This window comes from Fukomys damarensis, unplaced genomic scaffold, assembly GCF_012274545.1.
Source record: "Fukomys damarensis isolate Sample0158 unplaced genomic scaffold, DMR_v1.0_HiC HiC_scaffold_19, whole genome shotgun sequence".
Classification (NCBI taxonomy): domain Eukaryota; kingdom Metazoa; phylum Chordata; class Mammalia; order Rodentia; family Bathyergidae; genus Fukomys; species Fukomys damarensis.
Genome location: NW_022900931.1, coordinates 68704735 through 68727831, shown reverse-complemented (window position 1 = coordinate 68727831; position 23097 = coordinate 68704735). Strand labels below are relative to the sequence as shown.

General features: G+C 44.0%; 1 protein-coding gene across 4 annotated transcripts; it reads right to left on the bottom strand.

Annotated features, from left to right (window-relative positions):
- Positions 1-1380: 1380 nt before the first annotated feature.
- Znf274 (zinc finger protein 274) lies at positions 1381-23093 on the bottom strand. Of its 4 annotated transcripts, XM_010616594.3 has the most exons (10): positions 22971-23093; positions 22727-22799; positions 21799-21925; positions 20991-21086; positions 19880-19909; positions 11526-12014; positions 9254-9354; positions 8288-8414; positions 6939-7949; positions 1381-2627 (listed from the first exon to the last, which is right to left on the bottom strand). In XM_010616594.3, the coding sequence occupies exons 2-10, from the start codon at positions 22757-22759 to the stop codon at positions 2482-2484; spliced, it is 2160 nt and encodes a 719-aa protein (XP_010614896.1). In that variant the 5' UTR covers positions 22760-22799; positions 22971-23093; the 3' UTR covers positions 1381-2481. The 4 variants fall into 4 exon arrangements, with proteins under 4 accessions (XP_010614896.1, XP_010614882.1, XP_010614888.1 ...); XM_010616580.3 differs by lacking the exon at positions 1381-2627 and having other exon boundaries at positions 6534-7949; XM_010616586.3 differs by lacking the exons at positions 1381-2627; positions 19880-19909 and having other exon boundaries at positions 6534-7949.
- Between the last annotated feature and the right edge of the window lie 4 nt (positions 23094-23097).

Below are 23097 nucleotides of genomic sequence, written 5' to 3'. Positions count from 1 at the left end.
CATGGAGTGCTTGCCCCAGTGAAGTGATTTTTAACATATTTAAAAACTTTACATGAACACACATAAATTCTATACCCCATTATTACTCAAATTTTCCATCATTGGGGGTATGTGATATTCGCAATTGTTTTGGGTGGGGTACCAGGGATTGAACTTGGGACCCTGCACTTCCAAAGCACACGGCAGCACCACTGAGCTAAACCCCTGGGCCTACTAGTCACAATTTAAAGGAGGAGAGGTTTACTTGGCTCATGGTTACAGAGGTTTCAGTCCATGTTCAGCTAGGTCCAAGGCAGAAACATCATGGCAGATGGCTGTGGCAGAGCAAAGCTACTCACTTCAGGGCAGTCAGGAAGCACAGCATTGAGGGAAGAGCTCCAGAGAAGAAAGGGCTAAGAACTAGATAGCTGAAGGTCTTGCTTCCATTACTCCACACACCGTGGGATGTGCCTTACTAATTTAGTGGATATCTCTTGACCCAGTTCATGGACAATCGCAATTAACTGGTCACACTCAACAATGTACACCAGACAACCTTTTATTTTGGTCCAGGCTATTTTCCCCTTCCAATTTACTCTCCTCAATCTCTTACAGTTTCCATCATCTTTAAATACATACAACATAAGCAGTGCAATAGTAAGCAATCTTAGAAATCCTTAACTAGTGCCTCCATTCTATAGGTCAAATGAACTCCATGTTCAGGAATACCCATCACTAGATATTATAAAATGACTTTCAAGGTCCTTCTATAACTACTTCTTTCGGGGTTTTTTCTTTTTTCTTTTCTCATCATGAACAGATGCTTGGGTTTTGTCAAAGGCTTTTTCTGAGTCTTTTAACACGATCATGATTTTTGTCCTTACTTTTATGTGATTGACATATTGACTTGCCTATGATGAAACAATCTTGCATTCCTGGGATAAAGCACAGTTGGTCATGATGTGTAATCTTTTTGAGGGGGCTACTGGGGATTGAACTTGGGACCTTGTGTTTGCGAGGGGGGCAGCAGCACCACTGAGCTAAATCCCCAGCCCTGCGTTTTTAGTATCTTCTTGAGGATGTTGGCCTGTAACTTTTTTACATGAGCCCTTGTCTGTTTTGCTATCAATGTAATGCTAACTTCCAGGAATGAGTTTCACAGTACCGCTTCCCTTTTAATTTCATTATAGTTTAAGAAATATTGGTGTTAGATCCCCCCAGAAATTCGTGTAGAATTCAGTAGTGACTCCATTGGGTCCTGGGATTTTCCTATTTGGTATTTTTTTTTATTATTATTACCTCAATTTCATTGCCCATTTTTATGTCATTCAAAGTTTTTGTATCTTCTTGTTTCAGTTTTGGTAATTCGTGTGTATCTAGGAATCTATCCATTTCTTCTGGATTTTCCAATCTATTGAAGTGCAAGTTTTCAAAGTAGTTATTTATAATCCTCAGGATTCCAGTGATGTCTGTTGTGATTTCACCCTTTTCATTTCTAATTGCACTGACACGGGTGTTTTCATTCATTCATATTTTATTGTATCCCATATTTTCTATGTTGTAATGGCAATAAAATTCTTGGGCCTCTCCTTGTTTTTTGTTTTAGATGGAATTTTGCTATCTAGCACAGTCTGGCTTTGAATTCTTCAGGATTCTAACTCAAGTCTCCCGAGTGCTGGGACAAGCATTCACTACCATGTCTAGCTGGAAGTAATTTCTTTCAGGACCCACTGATTATTCAAGTGTGCATTGTTTAACCTATATGCATTTTGCAATTGTTTATGGCAAAAATTAACCCATTTATTATAGACTAGGGATGTCTCAAATAGAGCTTCTATTGGTCTTTCAATTCCATTCATCTTCTGATGGCAGACTTGACTGTGATGGCACAAGTGGTGTTGTGGGGCCAGGTACCACCAGCCACCGTTTTCATGCTGGAACCACAGTACCAAATCCCACAGTCTGTGTCATCTTGGTCATGCCATTGAGGTGACTTGGCATGTTGGCCAATTCTAATTTTCTCCACCATTTTCTGGAGTGAGGCACCAGAGCAGGTCACATATTTACTAATTCTGACCCTCTTCAGTGCATTTTGCAATGTCACCACAACCTAGGCCCAAGCCCAGAGAGCTGTTTCATAATTTCCATGGCTTCTTTTGCTACTGATTTCTAGTTTCATTGCACTATCATCTGGTAATATGCGTGAAATAATTTTAAATATTTCAGATTTATTCAAGCATGCAATATGGGCTAGAACGTGGTCTATTTTGGAGAAAGTTCCACGTGTGTACTGATGGGCGCAACATTGTACTGATCAATTAAGTCCATTTGTGCAAAGGTGCTGCTCACTGCTGATTTTTTGGGGTAATCTATTTGTGATAATAGGTATTGAGGTCCTCCATTATAATTTTGATGTTTATTTGAACTTTCGTGTCCAATGCTATGAAGGTGAGTGTGCTGATGTTTGGTGAATATGTAATTATCTCTTCCTATTCATTTTTCTTAAGCAATATGTAGTGACCTTTTTTGCCTCTTGTGATCAATTTTGGCTTGAAGTACACCCTGTAAATGTGCTTGTTTTAGCTCCTTTGCATGGAACGTTATTAGGAAGGCCTTGCCGCAGTCCTGGCAGGCATAGGGCTTGGCACCAGTGTGGGTGCGCAGGTGCTGGGTGACAGCCGATCTGCATTTTTTTAATATACAGAATATTGTTGGGTTTTGTTTTTGAATCCAATCTGCCAATCTGTCTTATGATGGGTGAGACCAATATTAGTAGTTATTACTGAAAGGTAGAGTACTGACATTCCTGTTGTTGCATTGTTTTCTGTTGCTGACCCCTACCCTTTAAATTCTACTTAGTATATTCATTCCATAAAAACTTTTGGCACTGCTAGCTTTACTGACTTTCTAGGATATCCTTGTTAAGTTCTGGAATGCTGGTTAATTTTTCTTTGTCATGGAAAGACTGTGACTCTGTTGTCAATTTTGAAAGAGATTTTTCAGGATATATAATTCAGGGTTGGAGGTTATTTTCAAGCTCTCCTGGCCTTTAAGGTTTGTGCTGAGAAATTCTACCAGATTTATTGCTTTTCTCAATGTGAAATCTTGTATGGCATTTGTGTCACAAATAGTTTCCTCAGCCCATTATATTCTTTTCCTTATATTTTCTGGCATACGAGAAAAGTTCTTTTTTATATAGAGTAAATGTATCTATTCTTTTATAAATACATCATAGTTTCATTAAAAGTATTTTAATCCATATATTTATACAGTATCTTAAATTTTGCATTTTTTAACATGGAAATCATTAGCCTGTCAGGAATTCCTTTTGTGTAAGGTCTGATGCAGATATCAGCCAACTCTAGACACTTTAGCATCCACCATCATCTAACAGTTGGGAAGTACAACTCTCCTTCCGCAGCTGTCCCTGGCCTACTTCACATAGCCAGTGGGTGGGAGATATTGTGGGGCATTTCGCACACAGGTCAAGGTAAGCGCCCCTGGTGGCATCTTCTCAACCTAACCCTTGGATCCCACCTCTGATTAAGTCTCTCCATCCTGGGGACCTCAGTGGTTCCTCCCTCTCCTGTTCAATCCAAAGACCAAGGAGAACCGAGTTTCAGTTGGAAATCTTCCCATAGGGCATCCCCAGTCCCTGGCACAGAACACCTGAAGTAGCTTGTCAGCTCCTAGGCCTAGGATGGACTTCTGGGGTTAGTCTGGTTTTATGTGACTGAGATTACACAGAGTGCAGATCCTTCTTGGCCAGGGCCACTGGCCAGCTGCTGGCCCCAGGGTAAGGTGATTTAAAGGCTGGTGTTTGTGCTTGGGATCTGCATGGGGACAGGCAGAGGTAGTATGGCTCCTGACCTTGCCTGGCAGGTCACCGAGTGTCACACTCTCCTGAACCAGAATCATGCCCACATTTGGTGGACAATGAGACTGTCTTAGAGGGAGATGAAAGGTTTGCAGGAGAGCACAGTGACCATCTCTACACAAGAAGGTCTTCAACTCCAACCTGCAGATTCTGTGTAACAAGAAGGGATGAAGAAAGAGGGTACCTAAGTGGGAGCACACATACTAGACATGGGTCAGACAGGGCTGTAAACTTGGGTATGCCTTTTTTTTAAAACTCTTTTCTAATTTGCCTTGAGGTACAATATACAATAAAATTCATACATTTCAATGTATGTGCCAATGAATTTTGACACACATATACCCATATATCCACTAACACACTCAGAATGTAGAACATTTCCATACTCCAAATGTTCCTTTTGTGGTCCCCCCCCCAGTAAATCTACTTGACTCTCATCTCCTGCCCAGGAAACCACTGATCTGATTTGTATCACTACATATTCACTTTTCCTTTTCTAGAATCCATGTAAGTTGAGTATATATAATCTGTAGTCTTTTGTACCCCTTCATTCAGGAGAAAGTCTGTGAGATTCATTTACATTGCATATATCACTAATCCTTTCTTATTATGAGCAGTATTCCATCCCCTATGGACAGTGTGGTATATGGTACGTTATTCATAATTGCTCTGTCCATTCACTGGTTATGGGCATGTGGGTTGATTCCACCTGGGGCTATCATGACTACAGGTTCTATGAACTTTCAGGTACAAATCTATGTGCTCGCTTTGGCAGCATGGCTATGCCTTTTTGGATCTGTAACTCAGAGGATGAAGGCACCAAAGGTCAAGGATCCATGTTGTCCACAAATAGCCATTTTGGGGAGGACCTCTCTGGACCCAGAAATTATGGAGAAGAAATTGTTCTTATGGTCTCTTCTGAAAAAATTTACCACCAAATATAAAAGCATAATAAAACAAAGTTTGTAGTTTCCTACTGCTAGGTTTTGGAGCTGCTGACAGCTACACAACCACATTCTTTATTGTCCCTCAAATTGGCCTTGAGTCTTCTAGTCCTAAGTTTTCCCCTTTGCTCTGTGCTGCAAGCTACTATAACAGTGATGGTGAATGTCTTGAACGTCTTAAAGACTGAGGGCCAAACTGCAACCCAACACTCATTTATCATAAAGTGCCAGCACTGTAATGAAACCTGAATACTGAGTGTTTCACTTAGAAAAATCAATTCTATATTAACATCTCATCTTAAAAACAGTAACCTAAGTTCCATGGATTCGCCATCTGGATGTCTCAGGATTTGGTACCTAGAAGTAAGTGGGCTGACTTTGTCTCATCCCTTGGTTCAGTGGCACAGGAGAACATGTGGTACTGTGATGCTCCTCCTGGCTACACACTGCTAGGTCAGTTTTAGGCCTGTGTTGAAAAAGTTAGTTAACACGCAATTCAAGTTGCTGAAATGATTAAATACCCTGTAGCAGTCACACTCTGTGCCTGATAAATGCAAAGCAGTAGGGCTGCTGGTGCTCCCTTAACACCTGGCCTCTAGGACCTACTCTGGTTCTGTCTCCAAGGCCTGTCAATGTCTTCAGAGAAAGGGGTTAAGCATGTTCATCATGGAGTACCTAACTTTAACTGCTTCAGATGCACAAGCTCATGCAAAGCAACACATGACCAGTGTCTGCTAAATGTGTATTTTGGAATTTTAAAGAAACCTGACACAATCGCTTCTCACCTTTTGGCTAAGATCAAGTGAAACTTGACAGTGTCTTGTTAAACTGCCCAGGCTACACTCCCAAAGTGTAATCTTTCCGCATCAGCCTCCCAGAGTTCTGGGATTATACGCATGTGCTCACCAAATCTATAGAATATTTTAATTTGGGGAGGGTAGGAACAAACTCAGGGTCTTGTTCATGCTAAGCATAGGCTCTACTCTTGAGATTCACCCCAGCCATAAAATGTTTTTAAATGTCACGCAGAATTAGAGTGGCTGGGTGTGGTGGCACAGGCCTGTGATGCCAGCACTTCACAGGCTGAGGCAGGAGGATTGCTGTAAATTCAAGTCCAGCCTGGGGCTCCATAGTGAGTTCAAGGTCAGCCTGAACTACATAGCAAGAGCCTCTCTCAAAAACAAAACAAAAAAGTGAAGAGCAATGGTAGAGCTCTTGGATTAAGTGTTCAACATGATACAGGCTGTGGAACTTGGAGAAAGATTACCAGTATGCACTGCTGTGAATGTAGGCAACAAATACACACTTAATACAGCCAGCATCTTGTTGCTTAACTTGATGGGCAAATGGCCAGGAGGTTGGAAATAAAGCAACTGCACATTCCCAGGAGGTTCCATGCTTAGAGGGTTCCTGCCCGCTGGGATAACTCTCAAGCAAAGGAATGACTCAGTTACTGGACTTACCTGGAACTCTGGGCTAAGGTGCTGCAGTTGTGTTCAGATCTGCTGGAACTGTCTCACAACCTCATGCTTTAATATTTCTTATTTTAAATGTCAAATCATTGTTTAGGTAGGAAACAAGTTCTAAACGAAAACATATAGTTTATATTCTTAGACTTTGATGACACACATACTTTATTGCAGATATAATTATCAGGGCAAAGATTATTAGGTACCTGACTTTAAAAACTTATTAACATTTTCAGATTTCATTAGTATTACTTTTAATAAAAAATTAAACCTTTACTTTCCAACATGTACTCATTGGCAAGTCCCCCACACTTTATTTACTTATGTGCTCAGCAGGCTGTGCCAGTGGTCTCTGATCACGAGATGTCCTCCTCAGCTTCCCTGTGACGCGTTATCCCTAGATGGAATATCATGGGAGGTAATGGGATGGATGCTCCCACTGGTACGAGGGCTAGGAGGCAGGGGGTGGCTGCTTCTTATGCTTCCTCTTGTGCTTCCTCCCACCGTGTGTGTTCTGGTGGCCAATGAGATGGGAGCTCTGGGTGAAGGCCTTCCCGCATTTGCGGCACACGTAGGGACGCTCTCCAGTGTGTGTTCTCTGGTGCCGGGTGAGGTGGGAGCTCTGCCGGAAGGCCTTGCCGCAGTCCTGGCAGGCATAGGGCTTGGCACCAGTGTGGGTGCGCAGGTGCTGGGTGACAGCTGAGCGGTCATTGAAGGTCCTGCCACACTCCTGGCACTGGAAGGGTCTCTCACCACTGTGCACCCTTTGGTGCTGTGTGAGGGAAGAGCTCTGCACGAAGGCTTTCCCACAGTCCTGACAGACATATGGCTTCTCTCCTGTGTGGATTTTTTTATGTACAGAAAAGTACCTTGGATTTCGGAACAACTTCCCACATACACTGCATCGGCAAATTTGGCTCCCACTATGGATTTTTATAAACATGACCTGTGGAACCCGTTGGCTGACGGTTTTCTTACTACCGTTGCCCTCTCCAGCTTTGTTCTGCTCACTGGGCTTCTGATGGGCTTTCATATGTGAATGTTGTATCACACAACCGCTTTTTTCCCCAGCTCTACCTGACTCACAGACCTTCCGGTGAAGTTTCATTTGTGAATGCTGGGTCACTTGACCACTGCTCTCCCTGGCTTTGCTCGATTCACAGCCTTTCTGGTGAACTTTAAGGTATGAACGCTGGGTCACTTGACCACTGCTCTCACCAGCTTTGCCCCGCTCATAGCCCTTCTGGTGAATCTCCACAGGTGAACTCTGGCTCATGTGACCATTGTCATCCCTGGCTTTGCCTGGCTCATAGCCCTTCTGGTGATCTTTTATTTGTGAACTCTGGGCCACACTTTTACACTGTGAGAGCAATTTGCGCAAACATTTTCTAGGAGGAATTTTCTGGGGTGAAGCTTGGCTTATGCTGAGACCAGCATCTGCTTGTGACTCAGGGTTCTCAGTGAGGTGCTTCTGGGGGATGGCTTTATCTTCAGCAAACTCCTCTTTTTGAAATGCTGCATGTAGGACTTCTGTGAGTCCACCTTGCAAGAGATCTTCTAAAGCAGAGGGCTGGGTGCCATCCCTGGACAATTCACTCACTTTTGGATCATAAATGGGTTCATCAGCAGGAACATCGGAATCTGGAATTAACTCTTGGTTTTCTGCTGCAGTCTCCCACCCTGAAAGAAACCAGAAGGTGTGCAGTGCAGAGACGGGGCCAGGACGGGATCCATACACAGTCAATCAAAATGGGGAGCAACTGTGAGAAGCTGAGAAGTAGCCAAGAGGGGAGGTTCAATTTGGTGACCAAGAGATGGTCAGGAGCAGGAAGAGCCCTTAGATTCTCTCATTCCCAGGATGGGTGGCAGCCCCGGCCTGAGGCTTCTATCCGTCCAAGCATCTACCCTGCAGGCTTGTGGTTCCAGTTAAAGGCCCTGCATAGAACAAGGCACCCTGAAAGCATCAGTCCCAAAGGAGGCACGAGACCGATAGCACCCAGAAGGCAGCACAGCCTTACCCACGGAGACGAGGTTTCCCAAGGTCTCTAGCATCACATCGTGGTACTCAGTCCTCTGCACTGGGCCCAGCAGGCCCCACTCCTCCTGGCTGAAGTCCACAGACACGTCCTGGAAGGTCACCGGCTCCTGTAATGTCACATGTGTGTCTGCTGTGCCAGGGACCCTGCTGCCTTGGGGGTTTGTTCAAATACTGACTCTGGGTCCACAAGTTTATCAGGACCCTTCGCACAACCAGAGTCCCACAGGGCTGGAGACAGAATCACAAGCCCAGCAGGCAGACCTGCACCTGTGTTCAGCCTGTGCTTACCCAAGGCATTCCACTGAGTGCTGCCCTTTCCCACAGGATGGACAAAGCCCCTGGCTGTATGGACACAGTCTGACCTAGGCTGTGCCACGATGAGCTCTTTCTGGGTAGCTGACCAGAACTCTCCACCCTTTTTGCCTGGATCTAGGAAGCATTTTGCCCAGATGGAGAAGAGCCTGCCTGAGAAGGAATGGGAAAAAACAGAGGAGCCACAAGATGGGATGGTCAATAATTCTTCCCATTACCCGGGGCACCTGTATGCAGCCTTGCCTGAAGCTTGACCCAACTATGCATTACATGAGAACCAACGTCATATATACCACCACTCTAATGGCTGGCTGGACAGGATCAGTCCTATTGCACCCACATTCCAGCCTGTGGGAGAGGAATCCTAGACTTACTGGCTCACTCACTAACGCCCAGGATGTTTTGCAGGAGCAGGGCTTTCATTTCCCCACACCTAGCTGGTGACTACTCCTCTTCTATGTCTTCCCCCTTGTCCGGTAATGGGTTCAGTCTACTCCAGGCTATGGTGCCCTGTCTTGGTCCTCAAGTAGACCGCTTCAGAGTAGCCCAGCCTTGCAGGAAAGCCAGAGGCAGAGGGGGACTGCATCACGGGGGACATTGTGCTAAGAGGAACAAAGGGTGAGAGCTCACTCACCTCTGGTAGCTCTGCCACTGGCAAGATGGTTGTATCTTTCTCTTTCCTCTGCTGCTGAGTGGTAGCCTTGGGACAGCAGGCAGACACCTGGGAAGGCAGTGCTGGAGAAGACACCGCATGCAGGGTGGGGTGGGGTCCCGGGTCTCCAGACTCTTTCCTCTAGCCGCTGCCTCTCACAGCTTGCGACAAAACCCCTACACCCAGAGGGTGACAGGGCAGTCTCCCCTTTGCCAAGACCCTCTCTTGTCTCTACACATCCTTGGAACTATCTCGGGGCTTGACTTCCTCAGTGACAGCCATCCTTCCTCAGGCCCCCTCCTGTGGGCACCCCACCTACCCTCCATCTGACCACCACCTCATGAAAGATGGGTCTCGGCCACTGGTGCAGTCACCCCGTCTCTCTCACCTTAGGAAACACCTGCTCTGCCCTGCACAGCCTCTAACCCTGCTCCTTCACATCTGGCCTTCATGTGTGCCCATATGGTCCATGGACTTCTACCCACTGTCAAGGGAGCACAAGATGTGACCCAGGCTGATGTAGCAGGTTGTCTCTTCCTCCTGGACTTGCCTATTTACTTCTCCCTAGAGACACTGTGTATGGTTTTATGGCAGTCACACCAATGCGTCCCAACTAATACAATGAGCACAAACGCACTATTTTTAGTTCCCACGAGGCTTCCTCCCGTCTTCCTCTGTGACACTATAAACGACTCTGTTCATTCTTGAGGTGTTAAACACAGGGGAGTCATCTCAGGAGCTCTACAACTGCCTCCCTAATATCTGTTTCAGTTACCCCATTGCTGCTATAATAAGTTGCCATATATTTAGTGGCTCAAATGAATACAAATCACTTTAAAGTTCTAGAGATCAGAGATCTGGTATGAGCCTCAGTGAGCTAAGGTCAAGGAGTTAGCAGGGCTTTCTGTGGTCCAGGGGCAAGATCTATTCCTTGCCTTTTCAGCTTCTACAGGCTGCTCCAAAGTCTTGGATCATGGGTCCTTCTCTGTTATCACCTTTGCTCCAATATCATATCCCCTTTCATGACTCCATAAAGTCCCTGTGGTCATGTGAAGTAACATCCTCTTTTGGTCCAGGTTCTGAGACATAAGCAGCTTTGGGGCAATGACTCTGCCAACAACACTAAGTGCACCTAAATGAAAGCTCCTGCTTGTGCCTGCCTGCTTCCTCTTCCTCCTCCAAACATAAATGTCAACCAGTCAACTATCTCTTCACTCCAGAAACATCTCTAGGCATCTGGGCACATGGAAAATGAGCAACACAAGAGCACTCATGCTCCTAAAACTCAGCCTTATGGAGGAGTCAACTCTCAGAGTCTCACCTGTAAATATATCCCAAAGTACCTACATGCCACACACTATTACTTCTGCACAAATCACTGCCCCCCGCAGTGCTTGCCGTGCCCTGTCCTGTCTACTACCCCTACATGTTACAGCCAGGAGACTAAAGCACACATCAGAATGGGCTGCTCACACCCACAACTCAGGGACAATTCCCACTGCCACAGCATAGTAACATGCAAATCTTTACAAGCTGGTACACTGGTATGTGCTGTAGTTGTTCCAGCCACTCAGGAGGCTGAGATAGGAGGATTATCTGCACCCAGGAGTTCAGGGATACCCTGGGCAATAACAGAAGTGCAGTCTCATTTTTAAATGAAAAGGTCTCTACTAGAACCCTAACAGGACAGTCCCATCTTGTTTCCTTCTGCTGGAAATCTACCCAACATTTCCCTGACTTATGTATACTGTACTGAGATCACTTCCATCTTGGGCCCTCTGCTTGGCATATCCTCCCTGCCCACTTCTTCACCTGGACATGTTCTAGTTCACATAGGTGTCAGCTGCAGGGACTAAGCCTCGAGTCCTGCCACTACCTTGATCTCTTTCCCACCCCATCAATGCCACATGCACATTCATTTGTCACAGCTCCGCCTTTCTTGCTGGGCCTCAGGCTTAGCAAGCTCTGCCATGATCACCATTTCATCCATAGCCCTTTTGGAGAGGTGGATAGCTACGTGTGGCCTGGACCCCAAAGGGATGACAGCAAAGTACTGTATCCATGAGCTCCACTGGAAGCCTGTGAACGGTTTGTTAAAGAACACAGTGTGGGGTGCCATCATGGGATTCCAATTATTCTGGGTAACACATACAGGACCAGGCACCTTTGGTCTGCAGAGTGGAAACAGTCCTTCCCTTGCCCTCTAGCAATCTCTTGGAAGGTATCTCTCACCCCACCCTTTCACCGTACTCACCGCCTTCCTTAGACATTGAGATCGCATCCTCTACCAGGGCTATGGCCGCCTGGCAGTCCTCTGGGTGCTGCAACTCTACCCATGTCCGGAACTTTCCAGGCAGTGCACCCAGGAACTGCTCCAGCACCAGCAACTCCAGGATCTGTTCCTTGGAGTGTACCTTGGGCTGTAGCCACTGGTGGCACAACTCACGGAGCTGGGCCACAGCCTCCCAGGCACCCATGGCTTCCTCATATTGGAACTGCCGGAATCTCTGGTGAGCAAATTCAGGGTCGGCCGGATGTGTTCCCAGCTGCTGGGCTGGCTTCCTGAGGATGTGTGTGCTCAGGCCACAGTCTTCAGCGTAAAGGGCCTGGATCTGGGCATTCCGGGGACCAGCCACCTCCTGGTTCAGGGTGAGGACCTCAACAACCTTGATGTTTACTAGGGGATTCTCAGTAGGAAGAGGACTCAACTGAGAGTCCAGTGGAGCCTCAGCACCAGGACATTCTATAAACGAAAAGCAGAGGAACACAAAATGTCCTATAAGCACAAGAAAAGATGCTCAAGGTCATTAACCATCAAAAAACACAATCAAAACCATACCCACCAGGATGGCAACTATCAAAGATGGATGATGGGGCTGGGGCTATAGCTCAGTGGTAGAGCACTTTCCTAACATATACTAGGCCCTGGGTTCAATACCCAGCACTCAGGAGAAAGGAACTTTGTAGGAATATAGAATGCTATAGCAGTTTTTAAACTTTTAAGGGAGCTGCTAAACTGTTTCATGTGGTTATCATAAAACCCAGGAACTGCCCCCCATGAATATAAACACTTTGACAACATTATTTCTAGTAACTAAAAATGAGATACCACAAATGTCTGTTAAATGATGAATATAGAAGACCTCTTATGATCATAAATCCAAAATTTCATAAGTTGAAAAATGCATTTAATGCATCTAACTTATCAAACATCACATTACAGTTTCTATCAGATACACAAGGGTTACACCATCATAAAGTCACAGAATCATAAATAAAATTACCATCAAGCAAAGTGTGGTCTTTTGTAGAATCAAACATTTGGCAATAAAAAAGGAATGAAATGCTAATAGGCCACACAGATGAACCTTTAAAACATCTCCCTAAGTAAAAGAAGCCAGATATGAAAAACTACGTGTGGTAGTTATTTTATATGAAATATCCAGAACAGACAAATCTACAACAGAAAGTAGATGAGTGACTGCCAAGAGGTAGAAGAATTAAAGCAAGTGGAAGGTGACAGCTAACAAATACGGAATTCTTTTAGTGCTAAAAAGTCGCCTGGAATTAGATGGTAGCGACGGTTGCACAACTTGGTGAACATACTAAAAACCATTCATTTTTTAGGAGTCGACTTTAGGGTGTTTAAAACATGACAGCAAGAAATAAAGAGGGCTAAGACCTGTAAACACTGAATATGCACAAAACCCAAGAAGAACCCACTTCTGCCTCCACTGGGGCCAAGAACAAATATTCCTAGCAAAGGTAGGTGCTTTGGGTCCTGGCATAGCCATCTAAAGAGCACATCTGATGAACTGAACTCCAAGTCAAGCCTAAATGCCTCAGGAGCACAAAACAGTAAATTAAGAAAGCTCTCTAACCTCCCCAAAAGAAATGCTAATTTGAGCCAGGAATTTAGTTCAGTGGCACCACTCCTACCTCACAAATGCAAGGTCCTGAGTTTGATACCCAGTCCCCCACCCCAAAGTAGAATAACTCAAATGAGAATATGACTCCTAATTATACTTGCAATGCTCAAAGGCATAAATGATGTCAACAGTAAACTTGTATTTGCACCCCTGTATGAATGCGGAGCTCAGGGAGTGCAGCCCTCAGTGCTTTGCCTTGGATCCCCAATCCCTTTTTCTCCTAGCTTCTAGATCCTTCTCCTTTTTGTTCTCCCTAATTTTGTGACTCTCCATGGTGGCCTGCATTGGCTTCCTGGTACTAACTTGACAGACTGTAAGGTGATGTAAATTGCTGCAAAATGGACAGGGGAGGTGTCTGGCTTCTAACTCTGAGCCATGAGAAGTCTCTTGTCTACATTTACTAAGATTAATTAGACAACCTCTCCCCACAAATAAGCTCTTTTCAACTGGGGGCTTGTCGCCCAAATTACTTCTCAGCTATTCAGTTCCCTTCCTGTTATGATTCCTAGGGGTTTACTCCCCTACCCACATCCCTTACGACTAAAAAATTGTTTATTTTCTTTCCATTAATAGCTCTTAGGCTTAATTATCCTAAGGGTAACTCAACAGGCCAGGGGTAGGAATTTATTAGAGACCCAATAGCACCCGACTAAGTGCCTGGGTGAATCTGGGCTTCCTGATAGATCTGTACCAGGACACAGGTATCATTAAGTGACCATTATAAATGGCACTTAAAACTAATCTTAACTCTCCCTTGCTTCATAGCTTAGTAACTTCAAAGATTTTGTTTCCTTAATCAAGGGGGACTTTTATTTAGTGCATTGCCCCTTGGAAAACAGCTGTTGGGGCTTTCTTTACTGTATTTCATCCAATTTGCCTGTCTTTTAATCTTGTACTTGGGGGCATTCAGGTAGTTTTTCAGCATCTTTCATTGAGGACTCACTTAGAAATGTCAACTGCTGCAGTGTCCACAAAGACCTGTCCTGCTAGAGCCTCTGTGTCTGTGTCTGGATGTCAGGACCTCTGCAGCTCTGTCCTACAGGTGCTGGGAGCACAGTGGATATGCAGCCACCATCCCTCCTCTGTCCTGTGTAATCCTTCAGTCCCACAGTTATCATAAAACACCCGCTGGGTGTGGTAGAACCCCAGTCATTTTATGCACCTCAGTCCTCTTAGCCCAAGAACCACACTCCAAGCCCTTCAAGATAATCCTTACCACCCACCCTCTATGTCTGGAAACTATCTGTTCCACTTCAAGGAGGAGAAAATGGTAGGACTTAAAATTCACAGCCGGCAGAAGTGAACCTGCTTTCTGATCCACCCAGGCCACAAATGTGACTCATCTACTCACTCACCCATATGGATCTGTATAATAATTCTTATGAGTAAATGGTGTCTAATGTAATGGTCCAAAAATATGAAATGGAAAATTCCAGAAATAATTTGTTACCTTTGTTTTGTTTTTTGTACTGGGGATAGAACTCAGGACCTTAAACTTGTGAGGCAGGCAAGGACACCACTGAGCTAAATCCCAGGATTTAATTTATTAGTTTTAAATGGCATGCCATTCTTAGTAAGATAACACAATCTCATGCCATCTTGCTCCTTCCTGCCCAAGACAATCATTCCTTTGCATATGCTATATAGTAGCTGTGGACTACTGCAGCAGCAGTACTTTAGTGTTCAGGTAAGCCTTACTTCACTTAATCAAAGGCCTCAAAATACAAAAGCAGTAATGCTGGCCATTTGGATATGTCAGAGAAGCTGTGAAAAGGTAAGAAGTTTATCTCATGGATACAAGTATGGGGGTAAAACCAACATATATGTACTACATAGGGTCTGGTAATATATCCACAGCTTCAGGTATTATACTGGCTTTCAACCGAGCAGTGAATTACCCCATCCATAGGTTTCCACATCTTTAACTCCTGATTCTCCTGCCTCAACCTCCTAGAGAGCAAGGATTACAGGTGTGGATCACCACAGCCAGCAAGACATTCCTCTTTGAAGACACTCTTCTTTTGCAATTTGTGGAGGTATTAACACACTCAGTAGTAGCTTAATGAACTCCATCGTGTGCTCACAATGGGGACATACATAGATCTAAGGGTACTTGTTCTCATCTATATTATTTAATACTTGTTCTACAAATTCAAATCTGGTAACAAGAAAAAAATGTAAAAGATAAGTTTACTTTACTATTTTAATATATTATTTAGGTAGTAGTTTGTCATCTGTGTCACATCTGATATAAAAATAGATGAGGCCTTTTCACTTTGTCAGGTAAGGTAGGAGCCAAGGCTGGTGATGTGCCTGTAGAGATGACATTCCAAGGGTCCCTGCCCATATGAGTTCTCTGACACAGATTCAATGAGGACTCCTACTGAAGGGCTTCCATGCTGTCCTGTTTGCAGGGATGCTTGTCAGTGAGTTTTTTTGACACTGGAAGCCTTCCTAGTATTAGGTTGTTCTTAGGCTCTCTGCCATACCACCCTGATGCTGAGTAAGGAAACAATTCCCACAGCAATCATTCTCATGGTTTCAGAATTTTCAAATGTTAATTACAGTATCTGGTGTAAGAGCTTTTCCAAATTCAATACAACTGGGATTTTTTTTTTATCCAGTATGAATTCTTTTAAGGTAAGAATGAGTTAGGCCATAATCATTTCTGAGATTTCTTCACTGTGTGCTTTCTTTTTCTTTTCATTGAGTTTATTGGTACATTTTAGGTATACAGGACAGTTCCATTCATTATTGGGATCTTGTACCTTTACATGACAGGTCTTGGCTCTCACTTTTTCCCCTTGTCCCTGCCCTCCCCACTTTGTGCTTTTCAAAGGTACTGAAAATTCATGAAAAACTTCCACCCAAGGTCTTTATCGGTTAAATTTTTTTTTTCTTTTTTCTTTTTTTTTTTGTGGTGCCAGGGATTGAACTCGGGACCTTGCGCTTATGAAGCAGGTGGTAGAACCACTGAGCTAAATCCCCGGCCCTGGGATAATTTCTTGTAGGAGCTCTCTTAAATAAGGACAACCACACTGCACTGAAATTAGGCTTTCTCACATTAAACATATATTATATCTCGTTCTTTGAAGAACTATTTTATATAAAACTTTGTTTGTACAAAACTATGTTTATACATATAAACTGTGTTCTGCCAATTTCCTTCAATCTCCACAAGTTTATTCTTGTAGCCTATGGGAATCCTCTCAGGTTATACGAAAGATGAAATCCAGAGAAGGATTTGTCTTACTTTCAGAAACACATAAATAAATGGTTCTTGGTTCTGCTGCCTGCCTCACAAGTGCAAGGACACAAGTTAGATCCCTGGTACAAAAAAAAAAAAAAAAAAGGTCCTCTTCGTTATTTTTGCTAAGTTTGAAATAGCTGCCACATTCGTATTTACAAGGCTTACTTGATGCTTTCTCCCCTCACCTCAGTACTTGGGATTGAATCCACTGAGTCACAGCCCAGGCCTTCTAAAAAAAATTTGAGACAGGATCTCACAAAGTTGCTCAAGCTGGGCTCCAACTTGTGATCTTTCTGCCTCAACCTCCCAGAGTACTAGGATTACACCTCTTTAATGTTTTAAGTTGAAAACATTAAATGATCTGTAGGCTTATCTCTTCTCTGCACAGCTTTCCTAATGATTAAACGCAGTTTACTTTCAAGTGTTCCACTGAAGAGCCATGCATGTGGCAATCTTTTCTTAAAGGGGACACTAAGTGACAGCAGATATGAGTACTGACGATTTTGAGTACTGACCATCATTATTATCTTGACAGCATCTTGCCTGATGCAGTGTTTTCCTGAGGACGAACTTCATTTGTCATAGCATTTATCCACTTTTCCTTCTACTTCTAAAGTCCCTGCTATCATCTTACTATGATGGAAAGCTAGAGATGCACCCAAAGCTGAGTTTCCAAAAAGATCCATCTTTGCATTAAAAACCAGTTCTGTGCATTAACAAGAGGCAAAGCCACTCTAGTGTTGGGGGAAAAGCTACTGCAGGGGGTGGATGTCTCATTCAATGGTAAAATATGCCATTCTAAAACTCTCACATTTGTATGTGCTCCATGAACCCACTTCTGAAGTCTACAGAGATGCATTCAACTAGCTCTGCAAACCTCTTTGCTTATTCCTATGATCCCTTCAGTCATATTTCACTGACAGAACCAGTAATAACATGGACTGATTCAAACACTTAAATCAAGCTTATTTATTTGCATGGTTAGTGCAACTTTTGGCTAAAAATATATTTCAATATAAAAAGGAAAAAAAAACACCACTCCATGTATTTCTGCTCTTCAAAAAGTCTATGCACTATGCAAGGGCTAGGGATTTAGCTCAGTGGTTCTACCACCTCCCGAGTCCAATCCCCTGCCCTGGGGGGAGGGGCACAATAAAAAACCCCAACAAAACAGTCTATGCCTTTGCCAGACTTTTTCATGTAATTGGCTAATACAAAAATTTAGGAATTCTTTTCGCCCTCATATTTTCAAAACAAGTCACAAACATACAAAAAAACCCCACATTTGTATGTTTTCAGATTACAAAGCTCACAGAAAATCTTATGATGTTTTAGCTCGCCAAAGAGGAATTTCCAGCAACTTTCTTCCGTCCCCTTAGGCCAATTACTTACTTAGTCCTACTGAGTCCCCTGAGAATCAACTAAACTGTGCTTCTTCCCAACCCTGCTACTACTTACTTACTCTCTCAGGCCAGTATTACCACCTCTCCCTTAGATGATACTACATACAGCCTCCTGTCTACCTCCATCTGTGCCTTTCTTACAAACTACTATGAAAAGCCATGTCACAACCTTGCTCAAGAATTGAAATCAAACTTCTCTCACAGCTCATGAGGCCTTGTGGGTTTTGCTAAACATAGCTTGCATATCTTCATGCTCTAGTTACCTATCCTGAATTCACTGGACAATTTTATGTTTGCTAAAAAGTGTCTAGCCCTTTCCCATCTCATGGTCACATCTTATAAGACAGTTCCATGTCTACTACACCACCAGAACTACTCAAAGGAAAAATTTCCTAGGCCTACCTTGAAAGGGTCTGGAAGGGAAAATGGGAATTTAGTCACTTTTATTCATCAGAAAAAGCAAGATGACCTTAATCGTTGAGATAAAAACTGATTCAAAAGAAAATAGAATCCAAAATCATGCTCTTGAAAACCCAAAACCTTTCCAATTTACCTTGGACTACATATCTACTCTTCATGTTATCAACATGTTTTGAAATACCACTGGTGATGAAACCAACTATATTACAAGACTATTCAAGAAAAATAAAACTATAACTGCCTCTTCTTTTATACACCTTGGTAAAGTGACTCTACCAGGAAATCTAATGAGAATCTAAACAACTGTTATAAACAACAAGAGAATTTAGCAGTATGACAAGTTCATCTGGAACAGTTGTGCAAGACTCAGAATCAAGTAACAGATCAGATAACACCAGTGCAGCCCAATCAAAAATTATATTCTAGCAAGATTTTTCTCAAACCAGACAAGCTAATGTAAGTGTTCACTTGAAGAACTAGATGGCCAATGACAACTAAGAAGTTGTTTGTTTTCACACTACCAGGGGAACTAACATTTATCCAAGCTTGTTATAAAGCTGTAATTGGGACAGCAACACGGTGTTTCCTCAGAGAGACAAGATCAAAGGAGCCCACAAAGGGCCTGTGCTCTACAACCATAATTTAATCCATGCAAAGCTAGCGTTTCCAATAAATGGAGATCTTTTTCAGAAAATGATGTTGAAAGAACTTGACCCCATACCATATATTAAAGAAAATTTCAGATAAATTAAAGCTAAATAAAAAACAAAAAATGCCTGAATACATGGAAGTATTTGGACAATCTGCCTACATAAGAAATCCAGTACAAAAACAAACACAAGGAGCTAGGGATTTAGGTCAGTGTACTGGCAGCATCAAAACAAATATGTAAGGGCAAAACTGAAAAGAGAAACTTCTTTGAATTACAAAATTTCTGCACAGAGGGTGGCATACACCTGCAATATCAGCATACCAGCATTTGGGAATGTTGAGATAGAAGGATTACAAGTTTGAGCCCAGCCTAGAAAACTCAGAAAAACCATGTCTCAAAAACAAAATCTTCTGTATAAAGACTATTATACTTAAAAATACAACAGAGCTGGCATGGTGGTGCACATCTACAATCCTGGCACTCAGGAGGCTGAGGCAGGAGGATCATCGCTGAGTTCCAGGCCAGGCTAGAATACAGTGCAATCATCTTCAAAGATCCAAACACACACAAAAATGTTGATCCGATTTTTTGTTTGTTTGCTTGTTTTTTGAGACAGGGTATCACTATGTAGTTGAGACTGACCTGGAACTCACTATGTAGTCCAGGCTGGTCTAGAACTTACAGCGATCCTCCTGCCTCAGCCTCCCAAGTGCTGGGATTATAGGTGTACACCACCACAGCTGGCGATCTGAGATATATTATTTCAGTACTAATATCCAAAATACATAAGATACCACCCCGCAACAAGATCCATAATGATGCATGTCTGTAATCCCAGCTACTCAGGGAGCTGAGGCAGAATGATTGCAAATTTCAGTCCAGGCTAGACTTAGCAAGATCTTGTCTCAAAATGTAAAATAAATTAAAAAAGGGTTAGAAATGTACAGTACTTGCCTAGAACATGTGAGGCCTTGTTTTCAATTCCTAGTAAAATACAAAAAAGAAAAAGAGGAAGAAAGAAAAATAAAGGGGTGGGGGTTAAATATTTGAGCCCACAAAAATGAGTCATTTTGTCAGTCATGAGAAAAATGTGAACTGCATCAAACACACACATTCTCCTTTGCCTATAGTTAAGCAAACCTTAAAAAGACCATTACAAACTGGTGGTGACAAGGACTGCTGGTGTACTTCAGCAATGACCTTATTATGAAGGATTTTAGTCAGCAACTTTTTTGTTTTTGAGACAGGGTCTTGGTAGGTACCTCACGCTGGCCTTGAACTCAGTGAACCTCCTGCCTCAGCCTCTTGAGTGCTGGGATTACAGGCATGTGCCACTATGACCAGTGACAACCATTTATTTTAACTTACATGTTAGTAAATCCTATGGACCCATTTCTAGAAATCCAACCTACAGGAAAATCAACTTATACATGCAGAAAAATGTATACAAGGTAGTTCTTTGCAATTAACTTGACTATCCACAAAGAGATTTGAGATATGAGAAATCAAATATGGATTACATGGGAGCTGTTAAAAGAAATGATGTAAATCTGCTTCTATTATGTTCAATACTTAAACGTGAACATGTATTTACATACACACTTATGTAAGAAAAGCCTGCCTAGCTGGGCATAGTGGCTCATAACTAATCCCAATACTCAGGAGGCTGAGCAGGAAGATCCCAAGTTCAAGGTCAGCCTGGCTTACACAGTGGGACCTTGTCTCAAAACAAAAAACAAACCCCCTGCAAAACCAAAAACCAATCCCCCAATAATCTGGCCAAAAGAACACATCAGAATTATAAATGAAAGTACGAGGAAAGAACAGTAGACAACTAATAGAAAAAGCTAAGGACTCCATGGTCAACACATGAACTTACTGGCCACTAACAACAGGTTCACTTTCAACCAAGTAGGACACTGCCAAGGCCAGAGGAAAGCTTGGAGCTTGAGCTTCACCGTAGCACCTCACCTGGTTCTCACTCTCCACACCTCTTTTCTAAGACCAATCTCTGTCTAATCAGCAGGCTTGTGCCCTGCAGAACTCCCATGTGCCTGGTTCTCACCTGGAATTGTGTGTTGAAGAATCTCTTTCTTCACCGGCCAGAAGTCTTCTGCCTCCTCTAACTGAGATACCACATCTGGCTTGGAAAGCTGATGTTCTGCTCAAGGGAAAAGAGATAGTACTTGGGGAGGTCTGTGTTCAGGAAAAAAAAAAATGCTATCCTGGTGCAACACACACTGTCTCTGGTTTCTGCCCTGCTACGGTATGACTTTGGTCCTACAACAGTCACATAGATCATATCTATCCCTTTTGTCAGATTTTCTAGATTCCCTTGAGAACAGAGATGGCTGGGGGTGAAAGTATGACAGTATGGGAAAGCATCTGCTTTCTAGCTAAAGGTACCAGCAGCGAAAGAGCTGGACGAGATTGTCCCTTTCCCTTGTTTCTGCCTTCAACACAAACACAAAGCTTGGAACCAGTTATGTAACGACTAGCCAGACAACAGAAAGGTTCACAAGAACCACAGATGCAAAAGGGATCAGAATCTTTGATGAGCACAGCATATATCTGAGCTCTGGGACACTAATACCTCACCCCGTAGAACCATTACAAAAACAAAAAGCATCCACTTTAACAGCTGAAAATATCCCCAATAAACCAACCCTAGTATTCAGAGGGATAATAGATTCAGGGAAGCTTCAGAAGTCATACTGAAAAACTGCCTTTTTCCTGTGGATCCAGGAAAAGCCCTCTCAGGCCCCATGCTTAAATCCCTCCACTCACGCTTTGAAGCCTGAGCCCAAGCAGACACCTTCACAACACCTCTGTTGCTACAAAGCACAGATCTCTGGCATGGAGACCAGCCTTACCCACTGAGACCAGGTTCTTGTAGTTCTCCAGCATCACTTCCCTGTACAAGGACTTCTGTCTGAGGTCCAGCAGTCCCCACTCCTCCGGGGTAAAAGCCAGTGTTATATCTTCAAAGACCACCGGTTCCTAAAACCCACAGGATCCTGTTCAGCCTGGGCAGAACCTTCTCCATGGTGACAGAAAGAGTGGGGGGGATGATAACCTGAGAGCTTTCTTCCTGTCTCATCTTAAGCGCCTATCTTTGACACCTTGAGGAAACCTAAGCTTGATCCTATTCAGGGCACAGTAAGGACTGCAAATGAGATCCCTAGTCTGTGAAAACCTGTTCATTTAATTTGAAGATGTGATTTTAAGACTGGTGTGCACATATTTATCTCCTAGGGAATTTTCTGAACTGAATCATCACACTCAAGCTTGCATCCCCCACCTCTGGTCCTCTTGCTTCTACCTCCTTCACCTGTCAGGGATCCATCTCCACCTCTTTCTTTCGTTATTGAACTCAACGCACACCCCACCCTAACCCCGTACTGGGGATTGAACACAAGGCCTTTGCACTGAGCTACATCACCAGCCCTTTAAAATTTTTTATTTATTTTAAAATTTTGCGACAGGATCTCATAAATTTCCAAATTGCCCACACTGGGCTCGATACTCCGATCTTCCTGCCACAGCCTCCCTGCTGGATTACAGAAGTGTCCCACCTGGTACAGCTTCACTTCAGGGTTGATCCCAAAGTCGATGTTGAGTAAGCATGAGCCTGATCCCTGCTTGGACAAGTCCTTGCCCGCCCTCGTAGATCCACCCCCGGAGAGCAGAGCAGCTACTCCCGCAGGCGGGGTTCCTCTTGGGGCCTCCAGAGGTGAGGGGCAGTTCCACCCCCAGCTGCCCTCGGGGGCGAGGGCTCAGAACCCAGACGCCGCTACTCACAGAGAACCACGGCTTCGGCAGCCTGGCGAGCATGCTGTTCTCGTCCTTAGCGACCCTCGCGGCGAGCGGAATCCTGGGAAACCGAGGAAGGGACGGCGGGCCAATTCAGGGAGGGAGGCACCGAGGGCCCTCAGCCGCAGGAACGCCCCGTTCACGTCGCCGGACCTCCCCGAGCCCCGCACGTCACCCTCGAGGCTGAGCTCCACCTGTGCTTCCCGTCGTGAACTACCCACCCCGTACTCACCGGCGCGTGCCGCACAATGGCGCCTAACGGCCGCGGCGAAATACGTCAGCGCGCTGGACGGACTACAATTCCCAGATGCCCCCGCGCACCCTGTGGCGGCCATCTTGAGGTGCCGTCCGGGCGGCCG

Excerpts from the sequence above, each read along its gene's own strand:
- Znf274 (XM_010616580.3), bottom strand. The coding sequence starts at position 22,759 with ATGCTCGCCAGGCTGCCGAAGCCGTGGTTCTCT. Across the intron at positions 21,087-21,798 it reads CAAGAACCTGGTCTCAGTGG|AACATCAGCTTTCCAAGCCA; the intron begins GTAAGGCTGGTC and ends TCCCTTGAGCAG. Across the intron at positions 7,950-8,287 it reads GGGAAACCTCGTCTCCGTGG|GGTGGGAGACTGCAGCAGAA; the intron begins GTAAGGCTGTGC and ends GGTTTCTTTCAG.